Source organism: Pyxicephalus adspersus, chromosome 1 (assembly GCF_032062135.1).
Source record: "Pyxicephalus adspersus chromosome 1, UCB_Pads_2.0, whole genome shotgun sequence".
In the NCBI taxonomy this organism is placed as follows: domain Eukaryota; kingdom Metazoa; phylum Chordata; class Amphibia; order Anura; family Pyxicephalidae; genus Pyxicephalus; species Pyxicephalus adspersus.
Genome location: NC_092858.1, coordinates 17,471,848 through 17,491,573, shown reverse-complemented (window position 1 = coordinate 17,491,573; position 19,726 = coordinate 17,471,848). Strand labels below are relative to the sequence as shown.

Here is a 19,726-nt window from a genome sequence, read left to right as displayed (position 1 = left end):
AACAGAGGGTGGACTTTCTGAATCAAGCAAAATTCCTGGTAAATTGGTCTCACAACTTTGCTACTCTGGTTTCTAAATTCCTTTCCATTCACTTTTGTTATTAAAAAAAAAATCAAGCTTGAGTTGTTGAGCTATGTAGGCAGAACCAATTAAGTGAACCAGAAAATGAGAAGAAAGTCAAAGCTTCCTCAACTACTGTAAGAATATAAATTTATTTTACATTTACACATATGTCTTTGGCAAAAAAAGGTATTTGTGTACCTAAGATACCCTCATTTTTTTCAATGTATGCATTACGAAGTTTCTATCATCTCCATGGCAAATTCCATTCATATTGCAGAGAGGTGAAGAATGAATGATGTTGTAGATCTTTTCTTAAGTTTCATAATCAGTTTTTAATTAACTTTTCATAGGTTTCATAATCAGTTTTTAATGCATACCTGTGAATGTGGATAGAACGTTGCATGGAGAAGCATTACAAATGTGTGTATTGCCAATTATATTTTGGGAAAACCAATTGACTGACCAACTTGCCTTCATAAGGCTTTTAAATAAAAATCTTTCAACAAATACAAGGGTAAGAAATTCAGGCATTTGGTTTTAAAGTCTAACTCCAGGCAAAACACCAAATACATGCATAGAAGTGGTTATACGCATCAAAAGGATTTGCAAGATCTTGAGTTTCGAAAAGGGGACCTGATGTTTCCCTTGGGACAACTTAACTTACAGGTCCCCCCACCACGGCCCAGAATGGCAAAGCAGCAAATTGATGGGAGTATAAAAGAGCATGCTGATAGGCCGAGAGATTAAATTGACAATTGGCTCGTTGTGCTGATTTTCCCTGACGTATTAATTGTATCTTCTATGGCTGCCTTGAAAACAAGTTGTAAATATCTTTGTAAATGTACCAAAACTTGCTCATAAATTATGTTTAGGAGCAATTTTATTGGAAGCCAGAGGAAGAATGATCACAACTCAGGTACTATGTTAGAAAACAGAATCAATGGAATAGATTGGAATCAATGGAATCAAAGCTCAGGTTATAAAAAAAAAAAAAAAAAAAGCTTACATAGGCTGAAAAGCACACATTTGGGGCTCTTGTATGAATACATTTTTCTTCCTGCCCATAGCAATAAAAAAACAAGACATCCGTTTCATTTTAAAATCTTCGTAAAACGAATGACAGAGGCGCAATATATTTAAACAATCCCCCATACAGCAGGTAGGACAGGAGGGTATGCAGAATGAAGAAGGTCCTTACAGCTTGACTCAACAAAGCTACCTATCAAACGTATTCAAATAATAGGAACTGCTTGACACGATTAGGCATACGTTTCTTAAGAAGACACCACAGAGGGCCTTAAAAACCACAGGTTACCCATTTACAGAGCAATGAGCTCTATAGCAATAGTGAAAGCTGGAAAAGAGCAACAAGGAAGAGTGGTGTCACCACCCTTGCTAAGCAATGTGGCAATAAAAGAACCAAGTGCTGTAGTTCAATTTTTGGCATCAAAAGTTGGCTTACGTCCCATTAACATGATAGCATTGTGCATGAAGGTGCTTTGCCTTAGGCAGCCCATTCATTAAATGGTTGTCAACACACCTTAACACCAGGAAATAATAAAAAGGGCCCTGCCAAGTAGTTCAAAGATTGCATCAAGATGGAGACTGCTTGGTAGAAAAGTTAAAAAAGGGTTGGCAGTGGAGATCACAAAAAGCAGGCTGCCTCTGCAAAAGTATGGTTGTTCGGGATGTATTTCTTGTCTGCACTAATGTTATTCATGTTAGGGTCTTTTTGGAGCCCGATAAACCTTGTTTCTCTTTTTTTTTTTGTATTTTGCATTTGATTGTATAGTATGTCTTATTTGCACTGTTTTCTTTTACTGTATTTGTTTTCTATTGTCTTGCCTCCAATAAAAAAAGATATTTAAAAAAAAAAAAAATAGTATGGCTGAAGAGCACAGAGAACACCAGGGGTCAGACAAAACGATGATAAAGAGAAACTCAATAAACATCCTGCTTTATATTCAGTCAGAAAACATGTCAGGACATAGCCAAATATTTTAGGGAGCTGAAAGTATCTAGCAGCTTGTAACCTTCAGCAACTACAAAGTGTATTCGCAAACCAAGTTAGGATCAGTGTTTCTCATCCAGGGTTTCCTGAGGTTGTTAGGGGTTCTTTGAGCAATTTGTGGGACTTCGGTCATTCTATTGGTGTATAGGTAGCACGGTGGCTCAGTGGTTAGCACTCTCTCAGCTCTAGATCCAAGGTTAGAAGCCCGGACACTATCTTCATGGTGTTTGCACGTTCACCCCGTATTTGCGTGGGTTTCTTCCAGGTACCCATATTCCAAATACATGCAGTTAGGTTAATTGTCCACCCCTGGACTGTTAATGAGGTATGATTATGGTAGGGACATTAGATCATAAGCCCCTTTTGGGGGACTGCTAGTGATATTAATATTACCATACAGTATTTATAGTCCTATGTAAGGGTAACATTCTTGCCATTGGTCTGCAGTGTAGGAAGCATGCTTCCTATTGACCACGTTAATGTACTGAGAGCTTTGGAAACGGAAATTTCAGAGCTGTTGAAATGGAAGTTATAGCATGGGTTCCCCAAGACCAAAACTTTATTTCAGGGGTTCCTCCAAGTTAACAAGGTCAAGAATGGATGCATTTGAATAATGTCACTGGAAACAATCTTGATCATTTTCAGTGACATTCGGATAATGAGCACTGTAAAGCCCTGGACAAGAGGAAGGACAAGTGACAGGAACCCTGTTATGTCGTTCACTGATCCGCCAGAATGGACTGATAAACATCATCCAGGGACCACTGTATAGAGACTAGATTTTCACCTAAGACTATCATGATCATCTTCTCGGCCCACAATCATTAGGAGTATACCTAATCCAAGTTTATTATTATTATTAGCAGTTGAAGGATAAAAACACACAGATTGAGCGCAAACACTAAAATGTTTGCACTGGCCTGAAACTTTGTATACAGATCTGAAAGGAAAGGCAGAAGTAGTACCATTATCCTTTAAGCTCTTTATCAGTATTCAGACTTCCTATCATAACACCTAGCCCTTAATTACACCAAAACCAGAAACCAGTCTCACCAGCAGACCAGGAAGAGTTAAGCTGCTCCGCAGGTCAGCGTGTGATCCCAGCAGGGAGAGATTTAAAAAGCAGTCTTTATTTTGCTTAACAACCTCGTTTATATCCAGGCCTTTTCTCCATCAGAGCTGATCCTTCACAGCTAGGAGCCCTTTCAATCATTTACTTAGGATGTCTGCTGCAGAACAAATGCTCTTGCTCATGCAGATGAGCTTGCCAGACTTCTGTGTACTTTACAGTCTCAGGGTCCTCATTGTTCTCTGTGAAACATGAGCCCTTAATATGGAAACCAGGGCAGTGCAGAAAGATAGAGAGAGGAAAAGATCAATATGTGCACTTTTACAGGCACTTTCCTGGAGAAAATAGCTGCAGTGTTGCAAAGATTAGTGGAAAGAAAAAAAAAGTTCAAGAAACACAATTCATTTTGTTGTTTTTACTTGAGGGTAAAAGGAAGCTGGCTTGGTGGAAGTTATAATCACACATAGATTAGGGAGAACGCCAGGCAAAGAGTAATTCACAGCACCCTTGGAGAGGAGCGTAATGTGCCATATACACTTACCTCTTACACTTAAAGTGGTGACTTTTTGCAGGGAAAGCCTGAATGTCTCCCATACACAGTGCTGACCTTTTCCCAATCCTGACTAAATCTGGTTTGTATTAAAGTTAACTACAGTCAGCCTTTAAAAATAACTTATGTGTTTAGTCTGGGGGAAGGGGGTTGAAAAGCAGAGAACAATTTCCTTATTCCTCACTCCATGAAAACCAGCACTCTTTTCTGCTCCATACACAGCGCTTGTGGAGGAATGGCTTTGAGGGACCGGTCATCTGTGTAGAAACCCGTAGTGTAGGATACAGGACTGAGGAATAAATAAATAAACCTCTGCTTTATACCCCCCCAATGGGCAGAAGACCCATAATATGCAACTTAAATCGCCCTTCAATCTATAACTTAAAATAAGGCATTCGGTATTTAAATGCAATGATTTACATTTCTCATATATTATCATTCATATTATCACTTCTTTTGGCATTATTAACCAGTCAGCTAATTTTTCTAAGATTCAGCTTTAAAGCATCTCTTATCCTAAGACAAAGATTAAAGTAATCCCAAAGGAAATAAACAGAAAAAGTCAAGACTGCAGAGCCAAGACAATCTTCCATGTGCGCTGCATCTTAAAATAGGTGGAGGGAAGCCAAATTTTTTTTTTGTGTCAACTTCACACCCTCGATTGTATTTTTACAATACTGGCTCTAAAATAATCATGTAATAATGTATTTTCATCTAGGGGTATGTAAACAAGTAGCATATATGCAAGTGCATAGCAAAACCACCAAGACATCTAATTTCAAGCAACAGACCAGAACAGTTCCCAGAAATAGTCTACATGATATTGGCTTGCAATCTTGAACGTAATTACCCAAAGGCATTTTTTCCCCTAGGTGGCCAGCTATGGCAAGAAATCACTGGTTACTTTCTCAGCTTACTACGCCACATGGTATATCCTGCTAACCCACTAGTCAGATTTGCTGGAGGGGGAAGAGGTGCTCATTTGGTCAAGTACATACATCAACAAACAGCAAAACATTTAGAGAGGCAGCACAGATATAATAACAGTGAAGAGCATAACTATTTTGTTTGATGGTAACTTACTTGAGAAAATATCTTTGTCCTGATGGGGTTTTGGCCATCTCCCATCCTGGAGGCAGGGGTACATCATCTGGGATTTCATAGGAAGACTGTCGAAGATGCTGACCTGCTGGGGCAGTTAGTTGGGCAGAAACCACGCCTTGCGGAGAAAGTGCACCGGGAGACACTGCGCCGAGCTGCAGGGAGGCTGGGGAGGAGTGTGCGCGAACGTGTTGGGGAGTCAATGCACCCGCTGATCCGCCGTCAGTGCTGGCCTGTAAAGAGGCAAGTGTGCTGTTAAACGGCAAGAACTCTGTACTAGGTGTCCCAGCTACAGCTGTCTGAAAAACACACCCAGCCTGCCCACCATAAAGGAGTTTAAAACCCAATCTGGCCAAAACATTGGTATAGTTTTGGCAAGTTTAAAGCATCTCTGAGTATTTTAAAGAGACTTTGTTGACAAGGTAAATAAAATATAAATGTGCAGGAGAGGTAAGTACAGTGTAGTCCAAATGTAAAGAAGTCATTGGGGTCAGTCCAGCTATGGCCAACTGTCCTACCAGCTAATGATGCCTGTATAGTTTCAAGTCTAGGTAGGGCCACAAGCATGACCCCAATGATCTTTCACCCTTCAGACCCTCACAGTAAGATTGAAATTCTGTACACTGACCATCACTGTACAGGGTATTTTTTTAATGAATCTTTTAGCAGGGGTTCCCCAAGACCCAAATACTATTTTAAGGGTTCCTTTGGGGTAACATTTCTTTTGCAGTTTCTGCTTTCTGGCATTTTAAAGAGGAACTAAACCCAAAAGTCCCTAAATAAAAAAAAAAAAAAAAAAACTTTACTTACCTTCAATCCTGCAGGGCAGTCCGATCCCTCCAGAGGTCTTTTGCATCCTGTCTCGCGTTGTCCCGGCATGTGTCCGCGAGCCGGCGCCATTTTCCCCTTTTCTTCCTCTGTCATCCGACCCAGGCGCGAGATCGGTTTATGTAGGATGAAAAAAAATTACCGATTTCACTGCGCATGCGTGATATCAGCTCTTCTTCCCCCCACGAAAAGGCTCAGGCATGCGCAGAAGGAGCACCCAAGAGCCTCCCAGGATGCCTGACGTAGGTGTCCCGGGAGGCTTTGCGCTCCCAGAATTAGGGGGCGGTGCAGCACCTTTTTTTTTATTGAAAAAAAGATGTTGCACTTAAAAAAACAAACAAAACAGAATTTTCACTTATACATAAAAGAGTTGTCTACCCTTTTATGTAAAGTGAAATTTCTGAGTTTAGGTACGCTTTAAGTTCACCAAAAGAGCCACTTTTAAGCCTGTGAAATGATCTGCTCTTTCCACAGTCCATCTGAAACCAAAAGCTTTGACTTAATTTGACCTTTAAATCTATCCCCGATATATATTTTATATTATGGAGTACGCAGAAGGTTATTCTTGATACAACAGAGAATAGGAAAAAAAGTGAGAAAAGCTTAATACTGGGTTAGGAAGCCAGTTGGTATGCAACTCATCATCTGAATGGCTGAGAAACACTTTGATTCGCTAACTTAATGATCTTTTGAATTGTGGGATGAATCTGGTTTTCTTCTAGTCAAGAAAACATAACAGGCAAAGGAAAAAATGTTCCCCCAAAAAACAGTAATAAGGCCACAAAGGTCAATGCACATTGTGGTTTATGGTGTGGGAAAACCCTTCATCCTCTTCCATTAGATGCGGTCTAGCAACACGCCCTTTTGATTAAAGCTCCATTGGGCAGGGTCGTCCTTCTAGGTCATAATATGTACTGGCTATGTATCCAGGTTTGTCATCTGTAGCTTGTATTTTACAGCACTGAGTAGTATGTTGGTGCTATTATAATTAGATGTGTTATTTTTAACGATCACTAGAAGTCAATGTCACCGTTTTGACAAGCAATGACTTAGCCATGACTATTGGAATTATTATAACTTTCAACCAGCTCAGCTATTTTTAGCACAAGTTCACAAAAATAGTGTCAAATTTAAAAATTGATCATTCTAGCCTAGAAGCAAGGGAGCATATACTCAAACTGAAATAAAAATGCCTCAAAAATACCTGGCTGTATGAGGAATACAGCAATTTTATGTAGAATATTGGCCATCTGGCTTCTATGACGTTTACAGTTTTATACTTTTAACATTTTTTAGGAATATAAAAGTACATTTTTCCTGCCAGTTAAAGGAAAAATAATACGTCTTAAGATGAAGAAAGATTGGTGCAGCCATGATTAACAACCACAGCTCTCACAATCAAAGCTGCTGAAACCACAATGGAAGGTTGTATCAGAGTGTGAACAAACTATTTCAAAGTAAAGCAAAGTGACCTGGACATTTCCTTTACAATCTCGGGAGGAATATCTTTTATGCACCAATCTATTCTTAAACGGTTTTACTTTTAGAGTAAAGAATTGTTAAAAGTAATATTTTTCCTTTGATTTTTCATACATGAGTAGATTTAAGTTTAGCTGATCCCTTTTCCATGAATATAAAATGACAATAGTTACCTTTAAATATGTAAGAAATTGTAGTCTATTATAACTGAAAGTCTACAGTTTTAGTATATAAAAATATTGCATAGAATTTTTTTATTTGTGTTCCGTTTTCAGGCAACATGTATAAAATGTAAGCACCAACCACAGTCTGTGGGCAAAGTGCAAAAGGACTGCCCTACAAATACAAATAAGTTTTATTTGTTAGTGTTCATATACAGAATATCCTAAATTCTGACAACTGTACTTTATCTGTTGAGAACGAGTGCACTGGCCCATTCACCTGTATATTCCCAAATGCCTGCAAGTGTTATTATGCATATTATGTCACAAGAAGGTCTACAATGAAATATATATATATATTCACACGTGACGTAAAAACATATCAGAAGGCAAAAAATCTATACATCAAACACCACCAGCCTAGGATTTATTTGCAGAGGATGCAGCCCGGCAGTTATCTTCAGCCTCACCAAAACCAGGCAAAACCATTTTATCCATTTTGCCAAGTAGGTAATGTTCAAGGTGTAGAAGGCTAGCATTCAACATCATTATGATTGTCAAAACTGAAATCTTATGGAGGTCCTGGATTTGGGGCCCACCAGCACAAGAGAAGTTAAGTAAGGGTATGTGTTGGAAGCAGGGGGGAAGTACTAAAGCCTGTTCAGCGTTCACGTTCTGTAGGTATGGCCTGTTAAACATGATGATGAGATTTTCACATTAATGCTTTTCAGAAACCGGAAATATTAAAAATATATATATTTAGAAAACTTTAGGACAAGCTGAAAGAAAAAGACAAGCTGTACCAGAGCTAGGTAAGGTGATGCGTTAAACACCACAAAACACAAACATATCATCGTATGTATCACTGAAGCTTCTTGGCTTCAAGTGCTAAACTCTAGGGGGCTGTATATGGCAGACAGCAGATATAGGTAATTGCTCACCTTTGGACTTTTTTTTCTTAAAAGAGAAGTATACAATTCTGGTTGTGGTATGGACCTGGCGGCACCCTATCAAGTAATAGAGAATACCTTTTGATTGGAAAAGAGCCCAAAACATGACCAAGCTCATCAATATACTGCATACCATCAATTGCTGTGTTGCATGTGTCGAGTTCTGAAGCAAACTAAGGGTATATGTCTAAAGCGCAATTGCATTTATGCCCCCCCCCCCCCCCCATTTTCATATTCTGAAAATGGTATACTGTTGACATAACCAAGTCTCATTTTGGTCAAGAGTCTTCCAGACTCTTTAGAAAAATATTGTTAAACTGCTGTAACCACACTAATGCTAGGTGTACAAATTGCAATCTTCCTTCAAAGTTAATTGATCAATATAACAAACATACAAATTAATTCCAAGCGACTGGCTACAACTATTACTTGCTCAATAAACAACCTGAATTTTAATACAAGTTTTAAAAGTTTGTTGTAAAAAATACTTTGGACAAGTTGTTCATAACATAGGGCATCACAACACAATGGATTGCATGAGACATCACTGCTGCCACCTAGTACTGAAAATAGAATGGGATTTGGAGTAACTTTACATAATTTCAGTTTCTTTATTTTCTTAGATTTTGAAGGTGGTAGGGGCCTGGCTAGGAAAAAAAATACACACACAAGCTCTATCAATGGAGGACTTCCACAACCTATGCCAACAGAATGTGCACTCATGTTTAAAGCAAAGCTGTGTATCACCCAAGAAGAGAAAGTTAAATACACCACAAAGGAAACCTTTAAAAGAAAGAAGTCTTCCACTGATAATACTCTTCTGAAAATACTAGTTGGCTGGCTGTCATTCCAATACATTGTCATCAATGCTGGTGCTATATAAATCCTGTTTAATCATAATAATGCTAAGTTATGGACACAAGATAAGAAATTTTGACAAGACCTTGGACAGAAACAAGTTCTCAGATTGTCAAAGTTTAGACAGCAAGACCAAGAAGGCGCCATTAACCCCAACCAATATTAGCCTGTCCCTTCATGCGTCCTGTGGTAAGGAATGCCGCCACATACATCGTTACATCGATGCAAAGTTACTTAATTTCTGCTCCGCTCCCTTCCCTGGGTACAAAGAACATCCTCCATACTTCTAGGTATAGGGGTACCAGTTACCAGCATGTGATCCCCCACCACCAATATGTTGCTTATCCCAAAACAGCCACATGGAGCTTATGATTGTAAGTTCCGTCTAGAGCAGTGTTTCTCAACCAGAGTACTTCCAAAAGTTGCTAGTGTTTCCTTTGAACAATGCACAATTTGTGCCTCTCAGGTCAGTTTAACTGACGTCAATGATGTTTTTGGGTGACATTCATCCCACTGGGCACCATACTAACGTACTGTGAGCTGTCGTTAAAGTAATTGTATAAGGGGTTGCATGAAGACCTGAAAGTTATTTCAAGGGCCTCCCCCATGTTAAAAAGGTCCAGAAACACTAGAGAGACTCCGTTTACATGTGCATTCCTAAAAAAGACCCTGGAACTCATTTTAGCTGCTCCCGGTCCCCCCTTAGTTTGACAACAGAGTTGTCGCGTGACTGAGGAGCAGTTCTTCCTCCAGAGGAGAAAAAGCAACCCGTGCAGCCAGGACAGACTTTTTACCTTCAGGAAGTGCTCTGCAATCCTCCGCAATTATCCTCTGCATTAGCAAATTGCAAATAAAGGCAGTGAAAGTATGTATTGCTGGGAACATTATTTTTTGGTTGCATTAAAAGTGAATTTAATATATTTTTATGTATCAATAATTTTAGTTCTATGTATAGTTTGTAATGATATGTATTGACAAAGGAGTAGCCAGGTCTGAAACTTGAAAGACACAGCCATGAACCCAGCCTCTCTCCAGTCTTTATGGCCAACAACATAAATAGCTCTTGATCTACTAAATATAGATTGCTGATACAATGTAAAGTCTCTCCACCTCCATGCCTTTTATCTCAGCCATTGAAGACCCAGAAATTCAACTTACAGATTAGTGAATAGCGATATCTTTACGTAACTTGGGTTTTTGCAGTTCATTAAAAGCGACCTAGCTTTATTTTAAACTTTCAAGTACAAACTATCACACTGTGTCGAAGTCAGCAGTTCAGGCAGCAAAACAATGAACCTCCGAGTCTAAAGTACACTGCAGATCATTTAGAAAAAAAAAAAAAAAAAGTTGTCAATGCTTATGGAAATTTCCGGCCCCTCTGCAGATTAAAGTTTTATTTATCCATGAGAAGGGCTTTTAACAAACGCTGAGAACTATGACAAATCACAGAGTTGCTTTTCGTGAAGAGAGCTTGGGTGGCCATGGGTAGAGGGAAGCTCATTTGTGATCATCACATTGGGGGAAGGGAAGTGTTACCTCCTCCATCCACAAAACTAAAGACAGACACTTCTATGTACACCCAAAGGGTGGTCTCAATTTACAATCTTTACCACTTTAACAGTTTATGACGACAAACTACGTCTATTTTAAAGCAGAAGCCACCAGACTTTCAAAAAGTTTGTTTTCAAAAAGTTAACTACAATTAATCAGTAATAGAATCCAAATTAGTAGCTGCAGCCCCATCCTAAAAAACATTCCTATACTTCCAAGTTCTTTTAAAAGGCAGGCCCTTCCCCCTGGATCTATTCCCTCCTGCGTTCCACCCTGGGGCCAACAACGGGAAAGCTAGAAGACAGGACTGATCTTCTGCAAAACAATTGCAGAACTTTTTTTTGCCTTTTTTAATTTAATTGGTTGAGTTCTCTGGAAAAAAAAAACTAATTTAGAAAATGATGAAAACAGAAACCTAATAAAACTTGCACACAGACAGTTAGTTAGTTGTTCCATGTGCAAAAACTTCTTACACTAGTATAGAGAAATGTGTTTTAAAACGTGTAACACATTTCTCCATACTAGTGTAGGAAAACTAGAATCTCTGTCTGCGTGCAAGTTTATTAGGTTGCTGTTTTCATCACTTTTTAAATTAGATTAGTTAATCATTTTAACTTTGCACTTATTTTAGTAATTAAAATAACCTTTTAGGTTTCCAAACACTAAAAGTAAATATTTAATATATATAAAATGTTTAATTAAACTTATAATAAAAAAAGCCACTAACCCAGTTCTTAAAAAGAAAAACGTAATACTTTTAAAATCCTAATTTAATAATTTGTCTGCAGTTAAAATCTTTCTCTCTTTTCACGACACGATCTACAAAAGCGTGCTTGTGTCCACATTACACAAAGCCATTTGGAAAACATTTTTTGTAGCCAGAGGTAAGATCTGGATTCGAGTGGAATTCCAAGTTTTCTGCTAGACGGGTTTTAAATAGCTGGCAGTACCATTTTCCCCCTCTGCCTCCAGCAGTGCCCGATCTCCTGTTTCAAAAGTGTAATAGTCTGGTGTTTTTAGAGTGCACAGACCAGACTTGGAGGGAATCAAAACAAGCAACTCCTACTGGGACAAAGTAACGTCATCCGAAAGGATATTTATATATAAAAAAAGTTTAAAAGTAGTAAAAAAAAAATTTGTGAAAGGGGGAAATTAAAAAAGTTGCAGGGCACTGCAAATGGTAGAGGCACTCAAAGGGTTAAGTCTTCAAGGCTGAGCTGAAAGATCACAGGCAGCTAGGGAACAACCATATAAAGCTATTAATAAATGACTTCCAGAGCACCATTACTACACAGGACCCATAGTATAAAGTGAAGCCTCCTCCTCCCCCACCTCAGTCTCTCAGATGTGGGAGTTGCAGGACTGTACATGCAAACTTCTCCACCCCCCACTGCACTGCCTTCAGCTAGAAGTTGGGAGAAGCTGCTTTTGGCCCTGGAGAAACAGAGAGGGATTGCAAGTTTTGCTTCAATTTACCACAACTACTTTTGAATCAAAAAGGCTATTCACGGCGACAACTGTGTTAGGATGAGACTGTCAATCCCACCGCCCCCTCTGAACCCATTCAAAAAACTTCCAAAGTTTTCCAATTCACATTTGTTCAAAAAAAAAAAAATCTGGTTACATTTGTATCCAGAATGATGAACAGTTTTGACAACTTTAAATCAAGTTTTTACATTGTATCAAATGATGTCCTCATAGCTCCATACAGATTTATTTGATCTGTTGGGTTAGAATTCTTGATTCCTTTAGGTTAGGATACACTCAAGGTAATACTAAAAAATAATCCAATGACAACTGGTTGCAAGGATAGGTGTGCACTATGCAACTTGTCCTTGATGGTATTTTAAATCAATATTAAAATTGATATCAATCATTGCAACTGACTACAAACACAATCACTTTCTGATAATTGATTTGAATTATAATCAATTAAAAAAAATCCATCATCAAACTTCAATACAACTGTAACCCAACTGGGGAAAAGAGTGATTTCTGATTGTATACGTGATTGATATTGGGGGTAGACGTGATTGATATTGGGGTAAAATGTCAATCAGTTTGATATTTTTGAACGGATCATAAGTACTACATGTAGTGTATGTCTGAGCCATGTTTAGAACTTGACTTGGTTGGATTGTTGTGTCAATGTTCTACTAAATTTTTTATCAGTGATGGAATGAAGGTCAAAGGATGTCAGCCATTAGGACAGCATCTTGGTAAATTGTAAACTCCCATGTAGTGTATTGTATCAGAGATTATCCAAAATATTGGTCAAGCCTAGAGGGCCAGGAGGCAGCAAGAGAATGCCAATGACAACCAACAGGATGTCAGTGCTTGGCGTAGAACTCACGCAAGTGAAGTTCTTATCACTTGCCACCTGAGCTGATGTGTTCAACAAGCCACAATGACCCCAGGGTTCCATGACTACATCTCAATATACATAAGAAAGTAAATGTTATAGCAGATGACCACCAAGTATAGAAGAATTTAGATCTAACCCCAAAGCCAGGGGCGCCCCCACTATAGGTCACATGACTTGAGAGCCTACTATGAGCCCCTGACTGACATAATATGGAAACAATAATGTACAATAAATAATTACCCAGTCAATAACACCAATAAAAGCCCTTTCCTCACATGAGCTATGGAGGTTATGGGACAGAGTCACCTGGACATCTCTTAGAGGGGACACAGTTATTGGCGAAGCCATTTTTGTGAGAACAAAATTGTCCCAGCAAACCATATCATCCCCCGTACTCCGTATATGGAAGCCAAGTTCAACAAGTAAACCCCAATACTCAACCTCAAGGAAAGCTAGCACAGTAGTACAAGCGGTCAGGTGACCAGTGTGCCCCCCACCCAAGTCAGGTGACCCATTCTCATTATAGCCAGGTGACCAGAGTGCACCTCATCTTCCCAGAGCCAGGTAACTGGTGTTCATCCCCCTATAGTCAGGTAACAATACTACACCCAATTGCCACTATGGTCAGGCAACCAATGTGTACTTTAAAGAGGAACTAAACTGAAAAAATACACCTACCTTCAAACCCCGCAGGGCAGTCCGATCCATCCGGAGGTGTCTTCCATCATGTCCCGCGTCGTCCTGGCAACTGTTCCGGAGACGGCGCTCCGGGTGCCGCAATCTTCTCTTCTTCATCCTACGTCACCCAATCCAGGCATGGGATCAGGTGACGTAGGATGGAAAATAAACTTGCCAATCTGTGCATGCGTTCAACTGCCCATGCGCGAGATCGGCAAACTTTTCTTTGCGTGAAAAGGCTCCATCTGCGCATGCCTCGGGCATGCGCAAAAGAAGCACCCAAGAGCCTCCCGGGATGCGTGACATAGGTATTTTGGGAGGCTTTGCACTCCCATTCATTCCTGATCGCCTAGGCGATCAAGAATTAGGAAGGCAGTGTTGCCCCAAAGCACAGAATTTTTACCTTGCATAAAAAGGTTTATATACCCTATAATGTAAAGCGAAATCTCTGAGTTTAAGTACGCTTTAAGTCAGGTGGGAAGCATGCAACCTACCCCTTCCTACATAGCCAGGTGAAACCCCATATTACCTACCAGAGTCAGGTAACCAGTGTGCACCCCCCTCCCTTATAGTCAGATTGCGACATTTTGTTCCCCAACAAATTCAGGTGAGCAGTGTGCACCCCCTACAGTCAGGTGGAGGCATTCTGTTCCCCACAAAGTCAGGTGACCATTTTGCACCAATACACAATGGTGCACCCCATTCTACCAGAAAGTCAGGTGACCATTGTGCACACCCCTGCCCACACAGTCAGGTGGTACAATCAACCCCCCCCCCCCCCAAGCCCCAGCAACTCAGTCCAGTTAAATATTATTCATGAAAATGCATATGTATTTATATGCATTTAAATGTATTACAAACCAGGCACAAAAACATTGCAGCAAGGGGGGGTTCAGCGATTGTCGGTATAAGGGGGAAAAGGGGTCACACACTCCCGGGGATGGGGGAGAAGAGCCGATCACAGCCCGATCATATCACTGTCAGTATCCAAAGTTTGATTTCCCTCCAGGGGCCCGACCGCCGCTGCTCTTCTATCCCGGGGCCCCGTCCGATCTTTGCAACTCGCAGGAACAACAAGAAAACTTTCCTCACATCCCGCTGGGAGCGCAAAACTTTTCCCTGCACACGTGACCAGCCGCAGATCCCGCCCATGAAATGGATATGCCGCGTAGGGGGGCGTGGCCTTCTGGTCAAGCCGCGCCCCTTCAGCGTAAAGATAGGCGGGAGGCGGCGAGACCACCCGTGTCAGTCACCAAGGGGTCTGAAATGTCACTTTCCAGGAAACTGCATCAGGATGGCGGTCATACATATACGTTTCTATGTATATGTGTGCTCTAATCCCTATTAATGTTTATATTACTAATATATAACTTTGGGGAAGCTCAATATGGTGACAAGCCTGTAGTTACTTCACTTCATGGAAGTCTAGGTTGTCACTTGCTGCTGGCAGGATAACCAGGTTATTGTACACAATGCAAATTGCTGCTAGTGTCCAGCCAGGCTCTTTTACCTTTCGAGTTAAATCTCCTGTCAGGTTCTGTGTGGGCGATTGAGGAGACATCCCTTTAATTCCTGTCATGGAGAGACAACAGGAAGTTAGAGGAAATATCCCAAACTGAAGTGGAGGGGATTCTCTCTCTAACGCTAAACATTCACTATTGGATGTATGGGCAAGGGAAAAACATTTCCCTGACTAAAAGTCTGTCAGGGAATATTAACAATCATACCAGGTGATATAAGGTCTGGTAGACCGACCAATAGGAGTGCAGCTGCTGTGTGCCTAGCAACCAGCCCGCATGTATCCTAGTTACTGATTATAATACCTACCACCAGCCGTATAGTAAACATACAAGGTTCCTTCACTTGCAACCTTGCCTTAACCTCCCTGGCGGTATTCCCGAGTGTGGCTCGGTGAATTTCCATACCAAAAAGCGGCAACCCCGAGCCGCATTTGGGGTGGAATTGCCGGGGAGTTTAAAAGTCCTACCTGGTTCCAGAGGTGTCCTCGAGTAGTGCCCATGGTGTCCTCCATCAATGCCCAGGATTTTCTTACCCTGGCAATGCCCGGCCAGCTTCTGCGTCCCCAGCTTGTGAATGTTGGGGATGTGAGGCCAGGGGAAGCAGATGCTAACCGGGCATCTGCTTGCAAGTGTGTGGCTGGAAGGGGGAACCATTGGGCTGGTAGGCGGGACCAGCTACAATATTTCAAATACTAGGTATTTTTTATTGTACCGCTTTTACATTTAAAAATACTTAGTATTCATACCACCAGGGAGGTTAACGTGACCACAAACATATAACAGTTCAGAAGGGAGCAGTATTGTGCTGGTGTTTTAGGGGTTTTCAATCAATTGGTCATTGCATTGGTGATGATCATCGCATGGTTATGAATAGCTACAAACAAATTCAACGGAAGATGGTGGACAGGTTGGAATTCCTTGTCCAATCACAGATATTTCCATGAAGAAAAGCTAGCACTGGAGGGGTCAGGGTACACCTTTGTCCAGTAGTGAATGTAGCTAAGAGTAGGCCCCTGTGCAGAACTGACTTGGGGTATCCCCTGCTGAACTGATTTGGGATCCCCGGCAGTGGCCCCTGCACGCATCTAGTGGTTGTTGTCTGATAAAAATGTAAATGAATGTTATCTGTGTGGGGGGACTTATTAGCAATCACCGTACGTGTGTTTTTGTTCTAAAGCCAGTAGTGTAAAGGACTTCAACATGTGAATGTTTGGCCATGTTCCATTTTGTGCTGTACACAACAGTCATGTGCTGTCATTACCAACAGAACATTGTAACACTGGAACATAGTGGACGTGCGCCAGTTGGGTAGGCCAGTTTGAAAAGATGGGTTTTGATCTCTCTTTTAAATGAGCAGAAAGTAGGTGCAAGCCGAAGAGGACGAGGAAGACTATTCCAGAGAGTTGGGGAAGCGCTAGAAAAGTCTTGGAGTCGTGCATGTGACGAGGTTATGAGTGAGGAAGTCATTAGTAGGTTATAGGAATGAAGAGAGTGGCTAGGGGAGTACTTTTTTTCTATCAGGTCAGAAATATAAGTGGGACAATAACTGTGGAGCAATTTGAAAGCAAAACACAGGAGATGAATTTGAAGGTGAAATGGAAGCCAATGTAAGAGAACTACAGAGAAGCAGCAGAGGAGGAGCGGTGGGAAGGATGGATGAGTCTGGCTGCAGCAATTATAATAGATTGTAGAGGGGAGAGTCGGGTAAGTGGAATAGCAAAGAGGAGGAGGTTACAGTAGTCCAGACGAGAGATGATAAGAGCATGTACAAGGAGTTTGGTTGTCTCTGGGGACAGGCGGGGAAAATTTTGGAGATGTTGCGTAGGTGAAAATGACATAACCTGGAAATGTTCTGAATATGGGGGGTAAATGAGAGGGCCGAGTCAAAGGTGACACCAAGACAACGTGCCTGAGGGGAGGGACTAATGACAGTGTTGTTAACAGAAATATGTCAGGGGGAGATTTGGAATTTGAGAGGGGAATCTGATGAGTTCTGTTTTATCCAGGTTGAGTTTAAGAAATCGGTCAGACATCCATGACAATATGGCTGACAGGCAGCATGAGACCTTATCCAGGACTGAGGGAGACAAGTCAATATTCATTAATCACCTGCCTGATAGAAAAGTGGAATTTTAGTTCCACTTTAAAATAAATGTCAGAGCAACGCTTCAATAAATGTGTCCAGTGTAATTGGAACATTCTAGTGTGGAGAAGTCCTAAGTGTTCATGTTATGCTAGGCATAAACTATGCAGTTTTTTCTCATGAATTTTTTGATCCACATAACAATCATAATAATAATGATTCATTATGGGTCAGTGACTAGCACTTGTGCAGTGGTATGGTCCTAGGTTTAAATTTCAGTCAGGACACTATCTGCGTGAAGTTTGTATGTTCTCCCTGTTTCCACCAGCACTCCGACTTTAGGTGGGTTTAATTGTCTCCCCCTAAAATAAGGATTAGACTGTGACAATGACATATGACTATGGTAGGGACATTAGACTTTGAGCCCCGCTGAGGGACAGTTACTGACATGACTATAGTATTTGTACAGAGCTGTGTATTATGTCTGCACTTATATATACAAGATAAAGTAATCAACCACATTCATGGTATAATACGCAGATATGATCATTTTTACCATTATATCTTATTGATATATATCGACTGTGACAAAAAGTAGATTTATTCTCAATATGATGGTTAACCAAATGAAATAAGAAAACGATATGCCTAATCAGTTTTTGGTCAACATTTTGCCAAAGAATCATTTGTAAATACATTTGTTTCAATTAACTCAGCTTTATTGTGAAATCAAATGTCTACAATATTGCAGAGTATGTGACTAGCGTAAAGCTAAACTAAAAACTTCTGTACTTACCAGTCCCCGTTCTGTCCGTGGTGTCAATGTTTTCTTTTTTTCTTTACTTTCAGCTTTCAATCTTTCAACGTCTTGATTGGCTGAGCCAGGATCATATAACTCTCGGCAATGGTGGCACAGGTTTCCTTTTTTTAAACATTTCTCCAAAGTGATCAGGCAGGTGTGAAAGATTATTGAAGAAGTGACATCTCTGGAGCAATCAGGCTAGTAAAGAAGATTGTCATAGAAGGGACATTGCTTGTCCCATTTTGCAATAATGACATGCCTGATCAAAAAGTCAGTTAGCCAATCAAAAGTCAGTTAGCCAATAGACAAGCCTTCCATATCATAAAGCATGTCCAACCACTGTCCTAAGTCAAAGACAGACAAATGTGTTGTGAAAAGAAAAACTGTCCCACTTGTATATTTTATATTGGTCCACCAATGTTTTACCATATACAGGTTCACAGTATAGTCATAGTTAAGCTTGTCAATTCCCAACTATATACTAAAGCTGGCCACATCTGATGTGATCAGAATGTACAATGTTTTTAATATCTGCCAACAAACAATTGGTATGAGGGTCCATATAAACAATCCACTCCATTTATATCCAGGCAAGATTTTATATTACATTACTGTTGTGGTACTGTGCCTTGATGCTTTACTGAAATGTTTAATATCCTCTCTGTGTGAACTGGCCCTTAACACATAACAAGACCCCACTGATTTCTGTAACTGCATGCACTGTAAAGTAATTAATCTTCAAAGATCATGGAGGCTCTAAATTTGAGTTGCATTCAGAAAAACTCAACCGTACCCACTTCATTGGAAGGCTGGTGGGATGCCGTGCCCCCATTTTAAACTCATTTTCTACTTGTTAACAATATGTTTATAGTCTGGTCATAGGTTCATTTTATTCAAGTTATTGTTATTCTGCAAAAACGCATCTTTTTTCCAATTTGTTTATTTTGAATGGGCTATTGATGCACCTCAAAAAGTGCATCTGAGCCATCTTTTTAATGCAGTGCACCACAGTGCACACTATGGGTCTAAGGCACTAAGCTTCATCAGTGAAGCTGGGTGATCTAACAAACCTGGAATCGATCTAGTCCATGATTTAAAACATTTGCTAGCAAATAGCAAATGCCTTTGAAGAAATCCATTCAAGGTTTGCTGGATCACCCAGATTCACTGATGAAAGTGTATCCTCTTCAGCCTTCAAGAGGTTTAATAAATCAGGCCCTTTGTGTGGTATATTGTGTTGCAGTGAGGTACATTGCCTGCTACCTAAATACTTCTAGATTGATATGCCTTTCAAAATCCATGGTACCGCATTACACTTTTTATTCTACTGTGCATTGTTATAATATGTACCTTTTTAATGATCATTATAGACTTACCATCCACTTTATTGAGTACACCTGTCCAACTGCTTGCTAACACAAATATCCAATCCGCCAGTCACATGGAATCAATTAAAATGCATTTAGGTATGTAGACATTGTCAAGATGGCCTACTGAAGTTCACATCGAGCATCAGCATTAGGATAATTGGTGCCTAAAGATGGTGTGGTTGTTGGTGTCATGCAAGTTGGTTTAAGTATTTTCAGAAACTACTGATCTGCTGGGATTTTCACACACAACCATCTATAATGATATACAGAGAATGGTCCAAAAAAGG

At 40.3% G+C, this 19,726-nt stretch overlaps 1 protein-coding gene across 5 annotated transcripts in view; it reads right to left on the bottom strand.

Annotated features, from left to right (window-relative positions):
* The window catches only part of YAP1 (Yes1 associated transcriptional regulator), a 41,686-nt gene extending 27,890 nt beyond the window's left edge, over positions 1-13,796 (bottom strand). For 4 of the 5 annotated variants that reach the window (XM_072402933.1, XM_072402946.1, XM_072402953.1 and 1 more), the window contains exons 1-2: positions 13,665-13,796; positions 4,777-5,027 (exon numbers count right to left, since the gene is read on the bottom strand). In XM_072402933.1, the coding sequence (XP_072259034.1) occupies positions 4,777-5,027; positions 13,665-13,781 (368 nt within the window). In that variant the 5' untranslated portion in view covers positions 13,782-13,796. Of the gene's footprint in view, positions 1-4,776; positions 5,028-5,604; positions 5,738-13,664 lie in introns of those variants that run through there. The other variant, XM_072402936.1, reaches the window with a different exon arrangement.
* Between the last annotated feature and the right edge of the window lie 5,930 nt (positions 13,797-19,726).